Here is a 20,072-nt window from a genome sequence, read left to right on the forward strand (position 1 = left end):
AAAACTGCAAGCCGTACATCTCACCTCCAAATCCAAGGGTTTATATGGTCAATTTCAAGATAGAAAATTACAGAAACTGCTACGTCAGCATGGGGGGAGCAAAAATATTATTTTTGCAGAAAATCACAAAACGTCATTTAAAAACGTCATATAAACCTACCATGTCAACACTATCACACTCAATGACTATTGATCGCCCATTATAACAGACTGTCATGGGGGGGGGGGGCTGTCATTTGGGAGGGGTGATTGAATGCAATATAGTCTGCTAGCAGGAAGAGATTTGAAAAGTAGCAAAAACTTCCTACAGAGAGTTCTTTGAGAACATGTCATTCAAAACAAACAGTGCATATCTTGGTGTGTTCGGTGTCAATAGCAAAATAAATAAAACACACAATGTTTAAAGTCAGCAGCCTGGTTTACAAGAATGAATTCGAGGCCTAACTGAGTCCTAGATTAGACTTGGCCAGAAAACACATTGAAACACACCCTAAAGATTTCCTTTCACATTTTAATAGTTCCATGTAAATGTACAGATATAATTAAAATGTGGAAAGTTACACACAGGTGTGAATGAAATGCGAAGGTGGCCAGTGTTGTAGGGGGAACAATGCAATATACTAAACACTCAAGCAACACACTATTGCCTTCCAATTGCGCTTCAAGCACACACCCTGAATTCTTCAGGCTACGCAGTGTTTTGCCATATACGCATACATATTTCTGAGAGAGTTTGGGATAAAGGCACTGATGAAGCAGCAGGTATGTTTGTTAAAGATGGAGTGATCATAAAAGGTCACGAAAAATCACTGTGTCAAGTACAGTAAGTAAGACTTACCTGAGGTCAAGGGTTTGAGGTTAGTCTGCTAATGCTGCCAGGGCAAACCCTATTGCTATTGTTGACACACACTTAAATGCAAAGGTGTAGATTATCCACACATTAAGAAGTTGGAAAAAATGATTATTGGTATTTACCTGGACCAGTTGGGATCCTTGTCTAGTATAATGGGATTTCCCACCACTATCAAGAGGGCCTTTGCTCTGGTTATTGCGACGTTAAACCTCTGCAGAAAGAGAAGGATACAAAAAGACCATGCCATTAGGTTCTTGATTGGTGAAATAGACTATTTTCCACAAATAGCAGCTCTAGAACTACTCTTCCTGTCTGCACGTATTTCACCCTTAACAAGAATCTAGTGCGTTTTTTGCAATATCATACGTTCCTTAAAACTCATGGTCTAGGTCTGGTCAGTTTGGTGGTAACAGACCGGCGGACACCATCACTGAACGAAGCTCAGACCACCTAATCCAATAAGCCAACACCAGCAAGCCATTCTGGGATTCATCATCATCTCAGCAAACTTTGGTCAGAAACTGAACCATGAGATTACCAAAATGTTGTTCCTCAGCTGTTCCAGCATGTATCTATTTCAACTTATAGACCTCTGGTCAACTTCGCTTGCTGGGTAAAGCTTGGAACAGAAACAAACTGGGGCTCATTGCAATTTACTGCGTAGTGTGAACATCTTTTCTCCATTCGAGTACCTTGCAGGGCCATGCAATGCAACTTTCCAAAGACTTACCATTAATACCACTGAACTCCAGATTTTATTTCTGCATTAGACAACTTTCCATGAATGGAAAATTAGGAATGGGGATAGTACTGCAAAAAGCTGCAACTTATTTAAGATGCAAGGCCTAGTCTCTCCTAGGAAATCTAGTAAAATGAGCAAACACAGATGTCCTCGTACATTAACTTTTTTCATTCCTTCTGGCATTGTTTGTAGCAGCTTTTTTTTAAATAAGTGTTGAGTACATTGCATCCACACCTCAGAATAGTGGCGTGCAGTGCTTCGGCAGTAGTTCTGCCAGTGGTCCTCATCTCGCTATGTATTCATTTGATAACTTCAAAAACCGCGCCTTCATCCACCACCATCACAAACCAAACCAAGGTAGTGCCATAATCAGAACTTCCAAATAAGCCATTCCAACGCTGGACTTATTTGTTTTTTGAAAAAAGGAAAATAGAAAATCTGCAGCAGAAACCTTTAGCAGAGAGTCAGCCCAATGGGCAGGTCATTGCTGCACTCATTGAAATGGAAGCGCCCAATGGCCAGGTCATTGCTGCACTCATTGAAATGGAAGCCAGATGGCATGTCTTGTGCCACATCATTACTAAACCAGTTTGAGTCACCTTGTGCCTTACCAGCATTATGCACAAATGTTTCAAGATCACACAATTAAACACAAAAGAGATCAGCTAAATATTTAGCTATACATAAATGGCAGTTACTGATTAGCATGGACACCAGTATGAACTGTACAATGACCAACACCATGATCCCCCAACAGTACCATATACCACACCACTCCAAGTCAGACATGCTGCCTTAACCTCATTTTTAACTACATAAAAGCGCCGCTCCATCCCACTTTCAGACACCAATGTTGTAGCCATCACTGTTCTGCAATCCATCTCATGCCTGCTTATTACGCTCCCTTGCTCTATTTTCCCTAATCCCACACTGTTAATGACCACCCACAGTTTTTTTCGAAGAACAATTGTTGGATGTTTTCTCCCAATTTGCTATTTTTTTAGGTCTTGCCTACAGACACATTTAGACCTATTGTGTCCAGTAGCAAAACGTATAGCAGACTATGGGTCAGCCCATTGCTCGTGAATGGTTGGCTTTGTCAATCTCATTTGTTTGCTTCTGGTGTCTGTCTCTCCCTTGAAGAATATCTGTGGTACAGTGTTCCTAATTGGATACATTGTATGCTTCCCCTGCTTACATTAAGGGAGCTACATTTGTCTTTCAGCACTCCATGGGACTACAAGTTTTGTTTGTGCTCTTTTCCATTTGCTACTTTCTCCTCACATGTCAGTGCCACAATGATCTCCATGTTGCTCCCCCAACTCGTCTTTTGCCTCCCCATACTCTCCCTGTCCTACTCCACATTTTGAAAAAAAATTCTATCTTGCCCTACAACACGCCACAACCCACCACGGCCTCCCAATCTCCTCTGTTGCGCCTCTCTGCCTTGTATTGCTAGGCACTCTCTTCTAAATTGCTCATCTCATTCCAACTCTGGTCGCTCCCCTGCACAACATTTATTTTCCTGGAGGACCAGCAGATGAAGTATACTACTAGGCGGCTCCTCTCTCTACAATGCCCTTTCACAGCTGCACACTTTTTAGTTTACTGCCCAAAGATAGGCATTCTGAAGAGTACATGATGCATGTGTGCACAAAGGTTATTATGCCAGAGCTAGCTTTTTTTACTTTGTTTTTGCCAATGCTGTTCAGCACGGATAACAAACATTGGTAAAGGCACACGGTTAGCCAATGCCTTTCAAAGGGAGGACATATTGGCTTTGACAATGCGGGTCACTTATTCCACCAGTTCTAGTAAAATTTCCCTCCAACATTAGTTACTTTAGATTTTTTTTCCTGTCTAATCCTCAAAGACATTACCTCCCACTCCTTATAAACCATTTGCAGCCACGTTCTTAGCAGAATTTTAAAATAAGGTAACAACTTTGTGATTGAGAAGTAGCATGAATGCCTTTTAAAAAATGTTCTTTACTCTACTTTTCCTTTGAGAAAACACAGCTGAATACAAGTCCTCCACTGCACAACCATGAGAGCCAGACTTACTTTGAGGTTTTTCAGAAATCCTAGATTAAAATCTGCATCGAGCTTGACATAGTCTGTGCAGCTCCGCACTGTGGATATAATGATCACCCTCCGTTCTTGACCTTGATACTCTTCCACTGACCCAACCTGAAAAAAAGAAAAAAGGACTAGTTAAGACTTCTTAAAAAGAGATGAATAGAAATCCACAACACCAAGGGGACATTAGGAAAGATGAAGAGGGAAAACAAAGCATTTGTACATTTTTATCAACAACTCTACACTAGGATCATGAACAGCTCCCTGATGACTGGAGAGATGCCACACCGTCTAAAACTTGACCAAGTCAGCAACTCCTTAAAAAACCGGGAGCTGACCTGAATGACAACAACTTCAGAGCAGTCTCTAACCTTCCCTTCCTAGCCAAAGCCCTAGAAAGATGTGTCGTATCACAACTAAACCAACACTTCAACAATTACAAACTGCTAGACCCTCATCAGTCAGGCTTCAGAAAGGGCTGCAGCACAGAAACAGCCATTCTGAACATAGTGGATGACCTGCAAAAATCCCTGGACACAGACTGATGCTGTCTGCTCCTACATACTCCTAGATCTATCGATGGCCTTCGACATGGTCAATCACAAGCTACTCTTGGATTTCCTCCAAAAGGGGATTGGAGCGGAAGGGGTGCTCCTTAGCTGGTTCACATCTTTTCTACAAAGCTGCTGCCAACAAATAAAAACAAGCAATCCGACCTCTGACACAATGCAAATCACCCAGGGTGTCGCCCAAGGCTCTGTCCTCTCGCCTACACTATTCAGTATCTACATGGAGCCCCTCACCATCATTCTCAACCAAGCAAACATACCCTTTCACCTATACACAAATGACACACAGCTCTATTTGGAAATCTCGTCACTAGACTACATGCACAGACAAAACGCCACTCTCAAAGAAGTCCAACACTGGCTAACTCGCAACCACCTAAAACTTAACCAAGATAAGGCAGAAATTCTACTCGTATCAAAGTCAGAGCAATGCCCCCCCAAATACGGGAATGGATGAAGTGATGTTTGGGATGAAGTACAGAGTGTGATGGATCCTATCTTGAATGAAATCTGATCCATTAGGTGTAAAAGATTGGTGGAATGTAGGCTAATTTCTTGGCTCTAACAACTAATTATGGACTTGGCAAGTGCGAGAATACCAGGGAAGGCTGGCAAGAATGTTGTTGCCTCCTTCAATTCGAGATGGATACATTTGTCCTCTGCTACCAGGAGTCATTTTACTTTGCTTAGGAGATTTAACTGGCAAAGAACAGATTTCGAAGTCAGGGCAGTGTGAGCGTGAACTGTTGGTTGCAAAGCAAAAAATTTGACCATTTAGGGAGAGATTCCAAGATTTCGGCTTCTTTATGTAACATTATATAACATTAAGTGAAGCAATCAGAAACAAACTTACATGGTTTGTCTGCATTTTAAGTGTTTAGCTCCTCTTAGCGTATGCAAACCAAATGTCCTATAAAAGAATTACTGCACTCTGTTAATCAGCCGGTCTTTTCTAAAGACTTTAGAAAGGTGTTTCAGATGAACAGTGTTCTCCTCATGTGAGCAGTGTTGCAACAAGGCATAAGAACAGCACACAGATGATGTTAGACTTTGCACCATTGGCGTGGTTTTCCCCTAACATTTTGCCTTCAACCCTCCCATTTTACTTACTTACATGTCTCAGATCTGCCATTGTAACCTGTGTGTGCAGTTTTAAGTTGCAATTTCGACCTCGCAAAATAAATATTTTGCCACGCCCAAACATTTTTTAAAAATATATACAAGTCACCTCTAAGATAGGCCCTAGACAGCCCAGAGGGCAGGATGCAGTGTATTTAAGACGTTGGACATGTACATTTAACTTTTACATGTCCTGGTAGCAAAAAACTTACATTGGTTTTTCACTACTGCAAAGCCTATCCCTCCCATAGCAGGACATTAGAGTTACCTCAATATATTTCATAAGATGTAACTTTCAAATGAAACAGGTAATCAGGTCATATTTGGTGTCTTTGGAATTGTAATGAAAAATCCTCCTGTGGCAAAGTTCGATTTTAAATTACAACTTTGAAAATGCCACTTTTAGAAAGTTTGTATCAAGCAACAATATTCCAAATGGCATCAGTTTTTAGAAGATCTAATCTAGTTATTTTTACAATACTGTAAAGCATGTACTGTATGTACAACTTAATTAAAACACAAAGGAAGAAAGAAAAAATAAGATATAGCCAAACAAAATCTAGAATCAAAATGTATTCAATAGAACTTGTACATAGTTAGAAGCAGCATCAAATATGGGTGAAGAAAGTGCTCAATGTATAAAGTGAACACACAGTGCTCATGAGAATCAAGTGGACGGTACAAAATGAGACAAGAACAAAAGAGCAGTGAAAATAAACAAGTAATTTAATATTGCGCATGAATATAGATAAAGTCCAAAATATTAATATAATATCATTGCAAAATAAATAGCCTTTTTCAGCCATATGAATGTCGACTGCGTTTCAACCTTCCAAACTTTAACAGGTCATCATCAGGATAGGACAAGCACAAAGAAAAGGATTGCTGCTTGTATCCAAACTAAGGGTACTAAGAGGCTGCTTCCCAGTTTGTCCAAAGAATGTTGATAGAATGACATCCGTAAAGAGGAAGGCAGCCGTTAAGGATGATAAATGGGAGGCTATTGTTTCTTGCCAGGAAAAAGATCCTCCGGTATTCTGGAAGGTGGTGTGAGCTGCCTTATCCCTTGGCTGACCACTTATCCTCAGATAACGTTACTGCTCATGTTACTGCTGATGCCTTGATAGATTATTTTTCTGCCATTTATTCTACTAATGACGATGTGTTATACGATGAGGAACAGTGCGACATTTTTTGGTAGCCTTTCTTTTTGTGTTGACGAAGTTGCCAAAGATATTCACAACAGTCCATGCAAGAAGGCTCCAGGCCCAGACGGAGTCCCTCTTGATTTGTTTAAAGAAGACCCTGGGTTCTGGTCTCCTGTGCTAACTGGTGTTTTTAATTCTGTCTGTCGGGTGCGGGCTCCACGATCCTGGTGTACGTCTATTATTGTTCCTATTTTTAGAAGGGGTAATGCCCATGATCCCAGGTGTTACCACCCGATCACGTTGCTGGATTCTACAACTAAGATAATTGGTAGAGTAATCCTGGATCGTCTCCTTTCTTGGGCAAAAGAGAACAATGTCCCCTCTCAATGACAATGCGGTTTCAGGAGGGCCTTGGGACGATTGAACAGTGCCTCAATCTACATCTTATTGTGGCTAAATACAAAACTGCAAAGGGTGCCCCTATTTATCCTGCATTTATGGACCTATTGAGCTCATTTGAGTTCATTAACAGATCCAAATTATCGGCTACCCGCGTGTCCCTGGGCTTTAATGAGGGCTTGGTCTCTTTCCTTAGACTCCTTCACCAGGATCTCCTGGCTTCCATTAATTTAACAAGGAGTATGCCAAGGATGTGTACTTGCCCAAGTCTTTTTTAGGTCGAGCCTACAGCCAGCGCGCATGCGTTGATCTGCAAAACTTGTTGTGGTGAAGTAGCGAATAGAAGCCCTGCCCACTCTCCACCCATATTTGCCATTTGCTTGTGTCATTGTCTGTCCTAAATGCTGGCTTCTGATTTGTCAACAGGCTTGTTAATCCCTCCTTGGTACCACCTCCTCTTCATTGGTCACCTCCCATGGCAACAGGCTCCTTTACTTCGGTTGTTACACGGTACATCTTTAGTCTCACAGCACTATTTTCTTTAATGAGGTTCTCCTACTGCAGGCAGTGTTGTGGTGCCTTCTGCGCCCCTTCACCCTCCCTCCTGTTGTCCATGCCTTCTTTTCCCCCCCGCCCTCCTTCCCGTTGTCTGTGCCTTCTCTACCCCACCTGCCCTCCCGTTGTCAGTGCCGTCTCCTCCTTCCCCCGCCCTCCCTCCCGATGTCCGTGCCTTCTATCCCTCCGCTCGCCTTCTCTCCCGTAGTTGGTGATGCCAAGTTGCCAACCATTTGCAATGCATTGGGTCTTGTGTAAATTAGAAACCTATTCAATTTCAAATGCTTGTTTTTTTCCATCTTTCTGTGCATGGTGTTTTCTTCTATTCATGTTTCTAAGGGGTGGACACTGGACTAAAACTCGTGACCGAATGACTATGACAAGGACATGGTGATAGTAATAATGCGTGGCGTATAAAGGGTAGGACTGAGTTGAGGGACATGCCGTCACGGCTGACTCAATTTTATTCGCCCACCTTGAATATGAGAATTGCTGAACGGAGTAAGAATAGTACAATTTTTTTGAAACATAATTCCATTTCTCGTGCATACTTTATAAAAGGTCCCTGTCATACGATTTTATTTCGCCCGGTATCAAATCAGGAGTTTCCTATTTTTAATGCTCAGTTTTAAATGGCGACTCGTTGTGAAGGACCTTCAATTGTTAGTGTTGTATTGTTAGAGCAATACAGCGAGTAATGCAAAAAGATTTCCCCCCACCCTCTCCCACCCCAACAGAATATGGTGACATGCTACAGAAGGGATGGGGAGCCTGCGACGCAGTGGCTGCAGAGCCCTGCGTTACCCACCAGGTGTCACCATTGTTTAACTATTCTTTTTCTTATTGTAGAGTAGTTGTGTATAGTGCTTCCAATGGTAATTTCATCGATATATCGCTTACTACCCATGGCGAGGCGTTGACATTAAATGAAAGAGGACTATGCAGTACACCCTGACGATCGATCCTTAAAGAGCTCCAAGGTGGCAGAGAAACCAACAAAAATAAAGTTAACCCCTTCCATCAATGCGAGTAGTTATTGTGGCTCTCCGTTTTGATTTTCCCGTCTTTTACATATATTTTTACATCACATTCATAGTCTGACAGGGGGCCTGGGTTGCCACTAAGCGTTCATCTATTTTGCTACGCACACCATTCACTCCTCACCGTTCCACTTTAGGCGATTTATATTACGTATACTCACTGTTTTATTTGCATATAGCTCCTCTCACTGACGTTACAAGGTTTCTTAGCACACCCAGTATTGGAAGCTTAGGGCCCTCGCTCAGGTATTAGAGAAAGTGTTTGCCAAGAATGACAGTTTAATTGGTGATGCCCGATAGAACTCCAGGCTTCAAGGTTGCGGGAGTCAAATACCACATTCTAGTCTCTTATAAAACAGAATCACATTTATACAAGACTCACCCCAACAGATTTGCAATTCGGGGGGCTTAAGCAAGTGTTTTAATACTGTTAACTCAAGTGCACGTAATTTGTCAATTTCACAAAGCCAAAGGGTAAAGTTAGCCCCTTATTTGCAAGTTGCCCACAGATCTTAACCAGCAAGTAATTGATGCGCTGAGCATTTTCACTTTCAATACTGCAGCGTTGCACTCACGGATGTGGAACAGCGTATTTTACGTAGTCCTGCTATAGGGGAGCAGTTACCCCAACAGCGGCAGCTTTTGATCTCAAAATAAGAGCACGGATTCCGCTGTATAAAAATGTTATCCGGTCCTGTAGCCGAGCTGCTGGCGGGCCCGGCCCTGGCATTTTTTCGTTGGGAGGGCCATAAAGAAGCATGGGTAAGCCATGAAGGTGAGTGGGTGCAGACCAAAAAAACAACAACGTATTTAATCGATCGTATATATTAGGTATTGGCATCTGTCCGCATTTGACATTTTTAACAAAATAAGTAACCAAAGAGCCTCATACTTTGCTTTTTTTGAAGTGCTTCTGGCTTCGGGGAAGGGAGGCTGCTTGTCACATCTTTAAGCTGCGGACCTTTAAAACTGCAGCCTGCTCCTTCTTGGTCACGTGCAGCAGCAGAGTTGTGTCTGCTGCCATGCAGAGCCACTTTACAGCTTGTCATGCTTTAAAAAAACGGTGGCAGTTTTTTTATTTGCAAAGCATTGAAGTTTAAACATATGATGCAATAAGCCCGAGATCAGAATTCAGTTCTCAGGATATCCCTGCTGGTCATTTGTGCATCATAGCAGCTAATAAACTCTGCTGACTTGACATCTCTTCTCAGGCCTGACATTAGCCTATGTCAATGGTGTTAATGGTTGAAAAAACAAGAAGGGAGATCCCCAACATTAGGGTGAAAAACACTTGTTTTTCAGTTCTGAATGGCCTTGGGTGGACCAGGGTATTCCTTGGGTGGACCTGGCCCACCTTGCCCACCCTCTAGATCCGGGTCTGGCACTAGGGGGTGGGATGCATGTAGCTGTGGGTCACTGGCATGTGCCCTCTATATCTTTAAATACTGCTCTGTATTGAAGGAAATCGCTAAAAAACCTTGAGTCTTTTTGACTTTTATTGAAATTATGATTTTACCTGACCTACCTGTAATACACAAAAATATATGATGGACAGGGGCAGTGAAAGCCAAAACATTCTTCCTTTCACACACGCACGAACACACACACACTCTTACGCTCTCATATGTCACCCCACCCCTCCACTCATGATCACCAACTGCAAAATTCTCTCGAAACAGGCACAGCCTGAGCGTAAGCCATACATCCGTACGCACACACATGCACACCCCCTCCCCCATGGGCATCAACAGAGCAAGATTCACTCAGGCTCAGCTTCAACATGGAAAGCAGCGAGCTCCTGGCAAGCACACAGGTCCAGGGCAGCCTGGAAAGCAGCGAGCTCCTGGCGCGCACACAGGTCCAGGGCAGCCTGGAAAGCAGCGAGCTCCTGGCGCGCACACAGGTCCAGGGCAGCGAGCTCCTGGCGCGCACACAGGTCCAGGGCAGCAAGGAAAGCAGCGAGCTCCTGGCAAGCACACAGGTCCATGGCAGCAAGGAAAGCAGCGAGCTCCTGGCAAGCACACATAGGTCCAGGGCAGCCTGGAATGCAGCGAGCTCCTGGCGCGCGCATATAGGTCCAGGGCAGCAAGGAAAGCGGCGAGCTCCTGGCAAGCACACAGGTCCATGGCAGCAAGGAAAGCAGCGAGCTCCTGGCAAGCACACAGGTCCATGGCAGCAAGGAAAGCAGCGAGCCCCTGGCAAGCACACAGGTCCAGAGCAGCCTGGAAAGCAGCGAACTCCTGGCGCGCGCACACAGGTCCAGGGCAGCAAGGAAAGCAGCGAGCTCCTGGCAAGCACACAGGTCCATGGCAGCAAGGAAAGCAGCGAGCTCCTGGCAAGTACACAGGTCCAGGGCAGCCTGGAAAGCAGCAAGCTCCTGGCGCAAACACACAGGTCCAGGGCAGCAAGGAAAGCGGCGAGCTCCTGGCAAGCACACAGGTCCATGGCAGCAAGGAAAGCAGCGAGCTCCTGGCAAGCACACAGGTCCATGGCAGCAAGGAAAGCAGCGAGCCCCTGGCAAGCACACAGGTCCAGGGCAGCCTGGAAAGCAGCGAACTCCTGGCGCGCGCACACAGGTCCAGGGCAGCAAGGAAAGCAGCGAGCTCCTGGCAAGCACAAAGGTCCATGGCAGCAAGGAAAGCAGCGAGCTCCTGGCAAGTACACAGGTCCAGGGCAGCCTGGAAAGCAGCAAGCTCCTGGCGCAAACACACAGGTCCAGGGCAGCAAGGAAAGCGGCGAGCTCCTGGCAAGCACACAGGTCCATGGCAGCAAGGAAAGCAGCGAGCTCCTGGCAAGCACACAGGTCCATGGCAGCAAGGAAAGCAGCGAGCTCCTGGCGTGCACACACAGGTCCAGGGCAGCAAGGAAAGTGGCGAGCTCCTGACAAGCACACAGGTCCATGGCAGCAAGGAAAGCAGCGAGCTCCTGGTGCGCACACACAGGTCCAGGGCAGCAAGGAAAGTGGCGAGCTCCTGGCAAGCACACAGGTCCATGGCAGCGAGGAAAGCAGCAAGCTCCTGGCAAGCACACAGGTCCATGGCAGCAAGGAAAGCAGCGAGCTCCTGGCAAGCACACAGGTCCATGGCAGCAAGGAAAGCAGCGAGCCCGTGGCAAGCACACAGGTCCAGGGCAGCCTGGAAAGCAGCGAGCTCCTGGCGCGCACACAGGTCCAGGGCAGCCTGGAAAGCAGCGAGCTCCTGGCGCGCACACAGGTCCAGGGCAGCGAGCTCCTGGCGCGCACACAGGTCCAGGGCAGCAAGGAAAGCAGCAAGCTCCTGGCAAGCACACAGGTCCATGGCAGCAAGGAAAGCAGCGAGCTCCTGGCAATCACACAGGTCCAGGGCAGCCTGGAAAGCAGCGAGCTCCTGGCGCGCGCATATAGGTCCAGGGCAGCAAGGAAAGCGGCGAGCTCCTGGCAAGCACACAGGTCCATGGCAGCAAGGAAAGCACCGAGCTCCTGGCAAGCACACAGGTCCATGGCAGCGAGCCCCTGGCAAGCACACAGGTCCAGGGCAGCCTGGAAAGCAGCAAACTCCTGGCGCGCGCACACAGGTCCAGGGCAGCAAGGAAAGCAGCGAGCTCCTGGCAAGCACACAGGTCCATGGCAGCAAGGAAAGCAGCGAGCTCCTGGCAAGTACACAGGTCCAGGGCAGCCTGGAAAGCAGCAAGCTCCTGGCGCAAACACACAGGTCCAGGGCAGCAAGGAAAGCGGCGAGCTCCTGGCAAGCACACAGGTCCATGGCAGCAAGGAAAGCAGCGAGCTCCTGGCAAGCACACAGGTCCATGGCAGCAAGGAAAGCAGCGAGCTCCTGGCGCGCACACACAGGTCCGGGGCAGCAAGGAAAGTGGCGAGCTCCTGACAAGCACACAGGTCCATGGCAGCAAGGAAAGCAGCGAGCTCCTGGCGCGCACACACAGGTCCAGGGCAGCAAGGAAAGTGGCGAGCTCCTGGCAAGCACACAGGTCCATGGCAGCAAGGAAAGCAGCGAGCTCCTGGCGCGCGCACACAGGTCCATGGCAGCAAAGAAAGCAGCGAGCTCTTGGCAAGCACACAGGTCCATGGCAGCAAGGAAAGCAGCAGGCTCCTGGCACGCACACAGGTCCATGGCAGCAAGGAAAGCAGCGAGCTCCTGGCGCGCACACAGGTCCAGGGCAGCAAGGAAAGCAGCGAGCTCCTGGCGCGCGCACAGGTCCAGGGCAGCAAGGAAAGCGGCGAGCTCCTGGCAAGCACACAGGTCCATGGCAGCAAGGAAACCAGCAAGCTCCTGGCACGCACACAGGTCCATGGCAGCAAGGAAAGCAGCAAGCTCCTGGCGCGCACACAGGTCCAGGGCAGCAAGGAAAGCAGCGAGCTCCTGGCAAGCACACAGGTCCAGGGCAGCAAGGAAAGCAGCGAGCTCCTGGCACGCACACAGGTCCATGGCAGCAAGGAAAGCAGCGAGCTCCTGGCGCGCACACAGGTCCAGGGCAGCAAGGAAAGCAGCGAGCTCCTGGCGCACACACAGGTCCAGGGCAGCAAGGAAAGCAGCGAGCTCCTGGCAAGCACACAGGTCCATGGCAGCAAGGAAAGCAGCAAGCTCCTGGCAAGTACTCAGGTCCAGGGCAGCCTGGAAAGCAGCAAGCTCCTGGCGCGCACACACAGGTCCAGGGCAGCAAGGAAAGCGGCGAGCACCTGGCAAGCACACAGGTCCATGGCAGCAAGGAAAGCAGCGAGCTCCTGGCAAGCACACAGGTCCATGGCAGCAAGGAAAGCAGCGAGCTCCTGGCGCGCACACACAGGTCCAGGGCAGCAAGGAAAGTGGCGAGCTCCTGGCAAGCACACAGGTCCATGGCAGCAAGGAAAGCAGCAAGCTCCTGGCACGCACACAGGTCCATGGCAGCAAGGAAAGCAGCAAGCTCCTGGCGCGCACACAGGTCCATGGCAGCAAGGAAAGCAGCGAGCTCCTGGCAAGCACACAGGTCCAGGGCAGCCTGGAATGCAGCAAGCTCCTGGCACGCACACAGGTCCATGGCAGCAAGGAAAGCAGCGAGCTCCTGGCAAGCACACAGGTCCATGGCAGCAAGGAAAGCAGCGAGCTCCTGGCAAGCACACAGGTCCATGGCAGCAAGGAAAGCAGCAAGCTCCTGGCGCGCGCACACAGGTCCATGGCAGCAAGGAAAGCAGCAAGCTCCTGGCAAGCACACAGGTCCATGGCAGCAAGGAAAGCAGCGAGCTCCTGGCAAGTACTCAGGTCCAGGGCAGCCTGGAAAGCAGCAAGCTCCTGGCACGCACACAGGTCCATGGCAGCAAGGAAAGCAGCGAGCTCCTGGCAAGCACACAGGTCCATGGCAGCAAGGAAAGCAGCGAGCTCCTGGCGCGCACACAGGTCCATGGCAGCAAGGAAAGCAGTGAGCTCCTGGCAAGCACACAGGTCCAGGGCAGCAAGGAAAGCAGCGAGCTCCTGGCAAGCACACAGGTCCAGGGCAGCCTGGAAAGCAGCAAGCTCCTGGCGCGCACACAGGTCCAGGGCAGCAAGGAAAGCAGCGAGCTCCTGGCAAGCACACAGGTCCAGGGCAGCCTGGAAAGCAGCAAGCTCCTGGCGCGCACACAGGTCCATGGCAGCAAGGAAAGCAGCGAGCTCCTGGCACGCACACAGGTCCATGGCAGCAAGGAAAGCAGCGAGCTCCTGGCACGCACACAGGTCCATGGCAGCAAGGAAAGCAGCGAGCTCCTGGCAAGCACACAGGTCCAGGGTAGCAAGGAAAGCAGCGAGCTCCTGGCGCGCACACAGGTCCATGGCAGCAAGGAAAGCAGTGAGCTCCTGGCAAGCACACAGGTCCAGGGCAGCAAGGAAAGCAGCGAGCTCCTGGCAAGCACACAGGTCCAGGGCAGCCTGGAAAGCAGCAAGCTCCTGGCGCGCACACAGGTCCAGGGCAGCAAGGAAAGCAGCGAGCTCCTGGCAAGCACACAGGTCCAGGGCAGCCTGGAAAGCAGCAAGCTCCTGGCACGCACACAGGTCCATGGCAGCAAGGAAAGCAGCAAGCTCCTGGCAAGCACACAGGTCCATGGCAGCAAGGAAAGCAGCGAGCTCCTGGCAAGTACACAGGTCCAGGGCAGCCTGGAAAGCAGCGAGCTCCTGGCAAGCACACAGGTCCAGGGCAGCCTGGAAAGCAGCGAGCTCCTGGCGCGCGCACACAGGTCCAGGGCAGCAAGGAAAGCAGCGAGCTCCTGGCAAGCACACAGGTCCATGGCAGCAAGGAAAGCAGCAAGCTCCTGGCACGCACACAGGTCCATGGCAGCAAGGAAAGCAGCAAGCTCCTGGCGCGCACACAGGTCCAGGGCAGCGAGCTCCTGGCAAGCACACAGGTCCAGGGCAGCCTGGAAAGCACCGAGCTCCTGGCGCGCACACAGGTCCAGGGCAGCCTGGAAAGCAGCAAGCTCCTGGCGCGCACACAGGTCCAGCGCAGCAAGGAAAGCAGCGAGCTCCTGGCAAGCACACAGGTCCATGGCAGCAAGGAAAGCAGCGAGCTCCTGGCAAGCACACAGGTCCAGGGAAGCCTGGAAAGCAGCAAGCTCCTGGCGCGCACACAGGTCCAGGGCAGCAAGGAAAGCAGCGAGCTCCTGGCAAGCACACAGGTCCATGGCAGCAAGGAAAGCATCGAGCTCCTGGCAAGCACACAGGTCCATGGCAGCAAGGAAAGCAGCGAGCTCCTGGCAAGCACACAGGTCCAGGGCAGCCTGGAAAGCAGCGAGCTCCTGGCGCGCGCACACAGGTCCAGGGCAGCAAGGAAAGCAGCGAGCTCCTGGCGCGCGCACAGGTCCAGGGCAGCAAGGAAAGCAGCGAGCTCCTGGCAAGCACACAGGTCCAGGGCAGCCTGGAAAGCAGCAAGCTCCTGGCACACACACAGGTCCATGGCAGCAAGGAAAGCAGCGAGCTCCTGGCAAGCACACAGGTCCAGGGCAGCCTGGAAAGCAGCAAGCTCCTGGCACGCACACAGGTCCATGGCAGCAAGGAAAGCAGCGAGCTCCTGGCAAGCACACAGGTCCATGGCAGGAAGGAAAGCAGCGAGCTCCTGGCACGCGCACATATCTAGGACTTCATGGAAAGCAGAGAGCTGCGCGTGTGCTCGCACACAGGTTCCGGGTAGCATGGAAATAATAAAGGGGCATATGAGACCTTTTCTGTTGGTCCTGGAGCACTCAGGGGATACTGATTGACATAAGCAACTGCACTCAACAAACTCAGCTTTGAAGCATGCATGTTTATTATACATAAAAATAACTGACAGCTAAAATTAGTCGTACCTCTTATTCTTCCTCTCTACCCCAACCTGCACATCCATCCATTAATATGTTCCTAGGTGCAAACTATATAAATCCATTTACGGCCATACATACAAAGTGCTCCTAGAGAGTTCTGGGCTTAGATATAGGACCTAAAGATAATTGTAGCTCTTATGTGGGCCAGTTTTGTCCCGCTCTTTAAGGTAATGAGGACAAAAATCATTCCATCCTTGGCTTATGATCGCAAAATCTTGCTGGGGAGAGATGGCAAGCTCGTAAATAAGCTGGTCACCTGCAGAGATCCTCCTCAGCTGCCCAGATCAAGCTGGAATTTGGCCTTCTCAAATAGCGGGTGGCCAGGGCAGGTGCGTTCCTAAATCTCTGCCACAAAGTTCGGCTTACCAGGAGAGGAAGCTTAGAGGCCCTACTGTGGGACGAAGTTCAATCTGGTGGTCCAAGACAACCCCATTTCAAGTACCTCTGAGGATTGGTGCAGCATCTTCAATGCCAGAGAGCTCTGGGCACTACAACTGAGTCAAAATGCCTTTAAGCAATGCATTAAAAAGCGAGCGCGCTCTCTGTTATATCAGGCTGACATGGATGTCCAAGCAAAGCGCAGGCACGCATGGGTCATCATCAACTCCTACCAACCAAGGCAATTTCAGCCTTATCTGGAGTGCACATACTCAAAGTATAAACAAGCATTTGCAATGCAATAGGTCTCGCATTTACGTGAGCTTGAGTTACTGACATTGTAAATGACAATGCCTTTTATTTATGTTTAGGGTTTTAAAACTATAATAAGGCATTGTCATTTACAATACTAATAGCTTAAACTCTCGCAAATGCAAAACCTATTGCATTGCAAATGCTTGTTTGCTTTATACTAAAAAATTCTTATTGTCTCTGCTGCGTAGGTATACGTTTTCTATATAAAAAGCTGCCTTTTTCTTTCTTCAGCAACTTAAGGATTATGACACGTTATTGGGTCTGTCGCTTTCCATTTTAGCACAGAGAAAGAGTATGTTATTTTAACAGTTATGCTGTTTATTTAACGATTATGATCCACATTATTGCTTTGGATAAGCTTTGAAATGCACTTTAGCCTAGAGGAAGAGTATGTTCTTTTAATTGATACAATGCTTCTCATTATTTGCACTTAATGTCCAGGCTTTTTTTGTTCCCCACACTAGCAGTTTAACAAAATATTGTAATTCCTGATAATGTTGGATTCTAAGCAAGGTTTTATACTGTGGTATGCTTTTAATGTTTAATGTATATTTAATAGTCTTGCATATAGTTATTCTTTTTAAATCATGACATCTTCTGTAATGTACATCTTTTATGATCTACTTGATGAGATCGAATAAACCTTGATTGAATTGAAATCTGTAAATAATGCCAGGTTGAAAGACGCCAGGGGAAAAGTCTATAAGGAAGCGAATTTCTCCTAAAGGGTGAGCGGCGCCAAGGGAGGAAGCTTTAAGTTAGCTCTCCTACAGGCTATTTCTTCCGGACTGTTGTGTTGCTGAAGTGACTGCCTGTCTGCTAGACTGCTGCCTTGCTGCCCAGTTGCCCTCCTGCCTGGGTCAGAGGAATTGGTCCTGTACCTGAACCTAGGACTCCCAGATTGACTCCAAGGGCTAGCCTGCTGACCTCTTGTTCAGAGCTACAAGGACATAACAGGCTCCCAACCACATGAACCAGCACCCAGACCCAGCTGAAATAAGCACCTGACAGACCCAGCTGAAGTAAGCGCCTGACCCCGAAGAGGTGCCCCTCAGGTTGTGGACTCTTGGTATGGCCTCAGTCGGGCATGTTGGTGCCAAAACATTGTTTGCACTGCTAGCCAGTGTGAAGTTTTGTCAATCTGACCCTTTGCACTACAGCGTCCACTGCTCGCAGGGAATGCCACAGCGAACCTCCGGCCCAACCGTTTGTGATAACAAGATCTCCGCAATACAGTGACGACCATCCGGGATGCCAGGCCTGCTCTTTGCGCTAAATCAACAAACATCCATAATGCTTCCCTGCTCTTCCCAGCCCACCCAACTGCAAGTTACCCTTTGAGCTGGACTAAGAGGTGGTCCTTGTATCTAATTTGCGCTCCATCTCAGTTGGCCTGAACTTGTACCTTTCTCCTGGACTCACACGACCAGATAGCCGCAAGTAGCACTTTGGGCTTTTTGGCGCAGTTTTCACTCAAATATTTAAGATTGCATATCTATGGTTCTACAAATTGTATTTTTGTTACTTTAGTCTTGACTTATTTTATTAAATAGTACTTTATTTCTCTAAATTGGCGTGGGATTTTTTGTGCAGTGTTTTCACTTTATTACTATTTAAGCACTGCACAAATACTTACCACATTGCCTCGAAGTTAAGCCTTACTGATCTGTGTCAAACTAGCAGAGAGTTGATCACAGGTTAATTTGGGGTTTCCTTGTGCCTCACTCTGACAAGGATTGTGGTAGCGGCTTAAATAGAGCTTCACCCCCTTCAGACAGTAACCCATTTTCTCACAGTTGGTCAGTCTTTTACTGGCAAAAACACATTTAATATGTGCCTAAAAAGCACAATACTACTTATTTTATTTATCTTAAAAAGAAAATAATAGATGAGGAAAATCCTTCAGTTTCTTGAAACAAAATATTGAATTCTACTTACCAGAGTCTTGGTTACTGCTCAATTTTACTACTACCATAGTCGACATCAGCTTTCCCAAAAGACTGACAAAACATTGCCTGCCTGGTGTCTTGCTCATGTGCTCATGTAAGACTCATCTTAGTAGCAAGACATCAATGAGGCCTTAAAGATCTTTCATCTGACTTCCCCCTACCCACAACATACATCTCCCCTCTAATCCCTGAAGGAATCCAGGATTGCCTATACATTACTGTGCACCATACACAGCCCACTTCAACAATGGACATGGCTAGATCCAGAGAAGGGCCCCGAATTACTTAACTATTGGATTCCTCTAAACAAGCTAGCTGCTTAAGGCACGGATCTTTGAAACAGCTTCACATTGACAACACAAACTAATCACTTCCAGTTCTAGAAGCTCATGAAACAAACTAATGAGTGAACTATGACTAAATAATGTAAATGTTTAGCAAACCACTTCTTGAACAGGGGCTTACCAATTTTTCAGATGAGAAAAAACAAGAATATTATATCTGGACAGGCTAGGAAGATTGCTGGGGGTCCATCGACAAAATGAAATTTAACGTGGAATCCTAGCCCCGAGTTAAACAGAGAACCATATTTTTATATTGAAATATCAGGCTGTGACACAGAGGTGCCAATCATGGAAAAGCAATTAGTCTCCGCATCTGATTCAGTCTGGGCGCTGTAAGCACAAAGACTGCACTGACCCTTTATTTTACATAATCGCTTGCTATGCCCTTGCCCTAATTCCTCATCCCCGTTGTGTCCACCCCAATATTATAGGGGTCCTGCCCTGTAGAAGATCATAGACCCACAAGGAAACGCACATTTGTCAGAGAAAAAGAGAAGTAGTAGGTGTCTCTCAGTCTGTCTCTAATGATTTATGCTCTAATAGAGCCTTAACTCAGCATGTGCTATCATATGATTATGTATTAAGCAGCATTTATCTACAAATCATCTGCATCAGAATGATTAGAAGCAACTCACCAGATAATATGCAGAGTAAGGCACATGTTAGCTACCATCCTATTTCACCTCACATCCCAAATCTGTTAATCTGGTTCCTTCTTGAAGTATCTAAATATTGTCGTCAAACATCTAACATATATATAGCTGCATTGATTTCCTCAGCTTAAATTATGCAAAGGTATATTAAGTATTCACCCACATACTTAAGCCATAACTGAGTCAGCAGTCGGACTTCAGTCCTTCAGCATCTACCCTCAGCAATCTGTTCATGTGTCTGAAAACACCCTTGCGGCAGTGCCCTAAATACTCTTATCACCAACAACTTTGTATGGAGTGACAAAGGGTCGCTAATGCTCTGAATCCGCTTTGCTACAAATATGTGCAGTCAATGCCCCGTTACGGAAGCATGCAGAAGCGATTACTATTTGTCCCTTCTTTCTTTCAAGATGGAACTTTGCAAGGTCATCTTCCCTTGCAGCTACCATTACTATGAGAGCAGAGAATGTATAGTTTCTTACCTGTCGGTGCAGTTTTGCAGCTTGAAGAATTTTCTGGATTTACTATGCTGTGCATCTAGTGGCTGGGTCCGGAATTGTAGGGTCTCTTTTTTCGTGTTTTTTTTCGTGGCCGGTGGGCGTCAACATACCACCATTTAGTGTCCTTCTG

General features: G+C 47.6%; 1 protein-coding gene across 6 annotated transcripts in view; it reads right to left on the reverse strand.

The window, feature by feature from the left end:
- The window catches only part of LOC146869487 (RNA helicase MOV-10-like), a 567,813-nt gene that overhangs the window by 96,393 nt on the left and 451,348 nt on the right, over nt 1–20,072 (reverse strand). For all 6 annotated transcript variants that reach the window (XM_085654043.1, XM_085654053.1, XM_085654071.1 and 3 more), the window contains 2 exons: nt 3,659–3,784; nt 976–1,064 (listed from right to left, as the gene is read on the reverse strand). In XM_085654043.1, coding sequence (XP_085510169.1) covers nt 976–1,064; nt 3,659–3,784 — 215 coding nt within the window. The remainder of the gene's footprint in view (nt 1–975; nt 1,065–3,658; nt 3,785–20,072) is intronic.

The sequence above is a fragment of the Triturus cristatus genome, chromosome 1_1 (assembly GCF_964204655.1).
Source record: "Triturus cristatus chromosome 1_1, aTriCri1.1, whole genome shotgun sequence".
Classification (NCBI taxonomy): domain Eukaryota; kingdom Metazoa; phylum Chordata; class Amphibia; order Caudata; family Salamandridae; genus Triturus; species Triturus cristatus.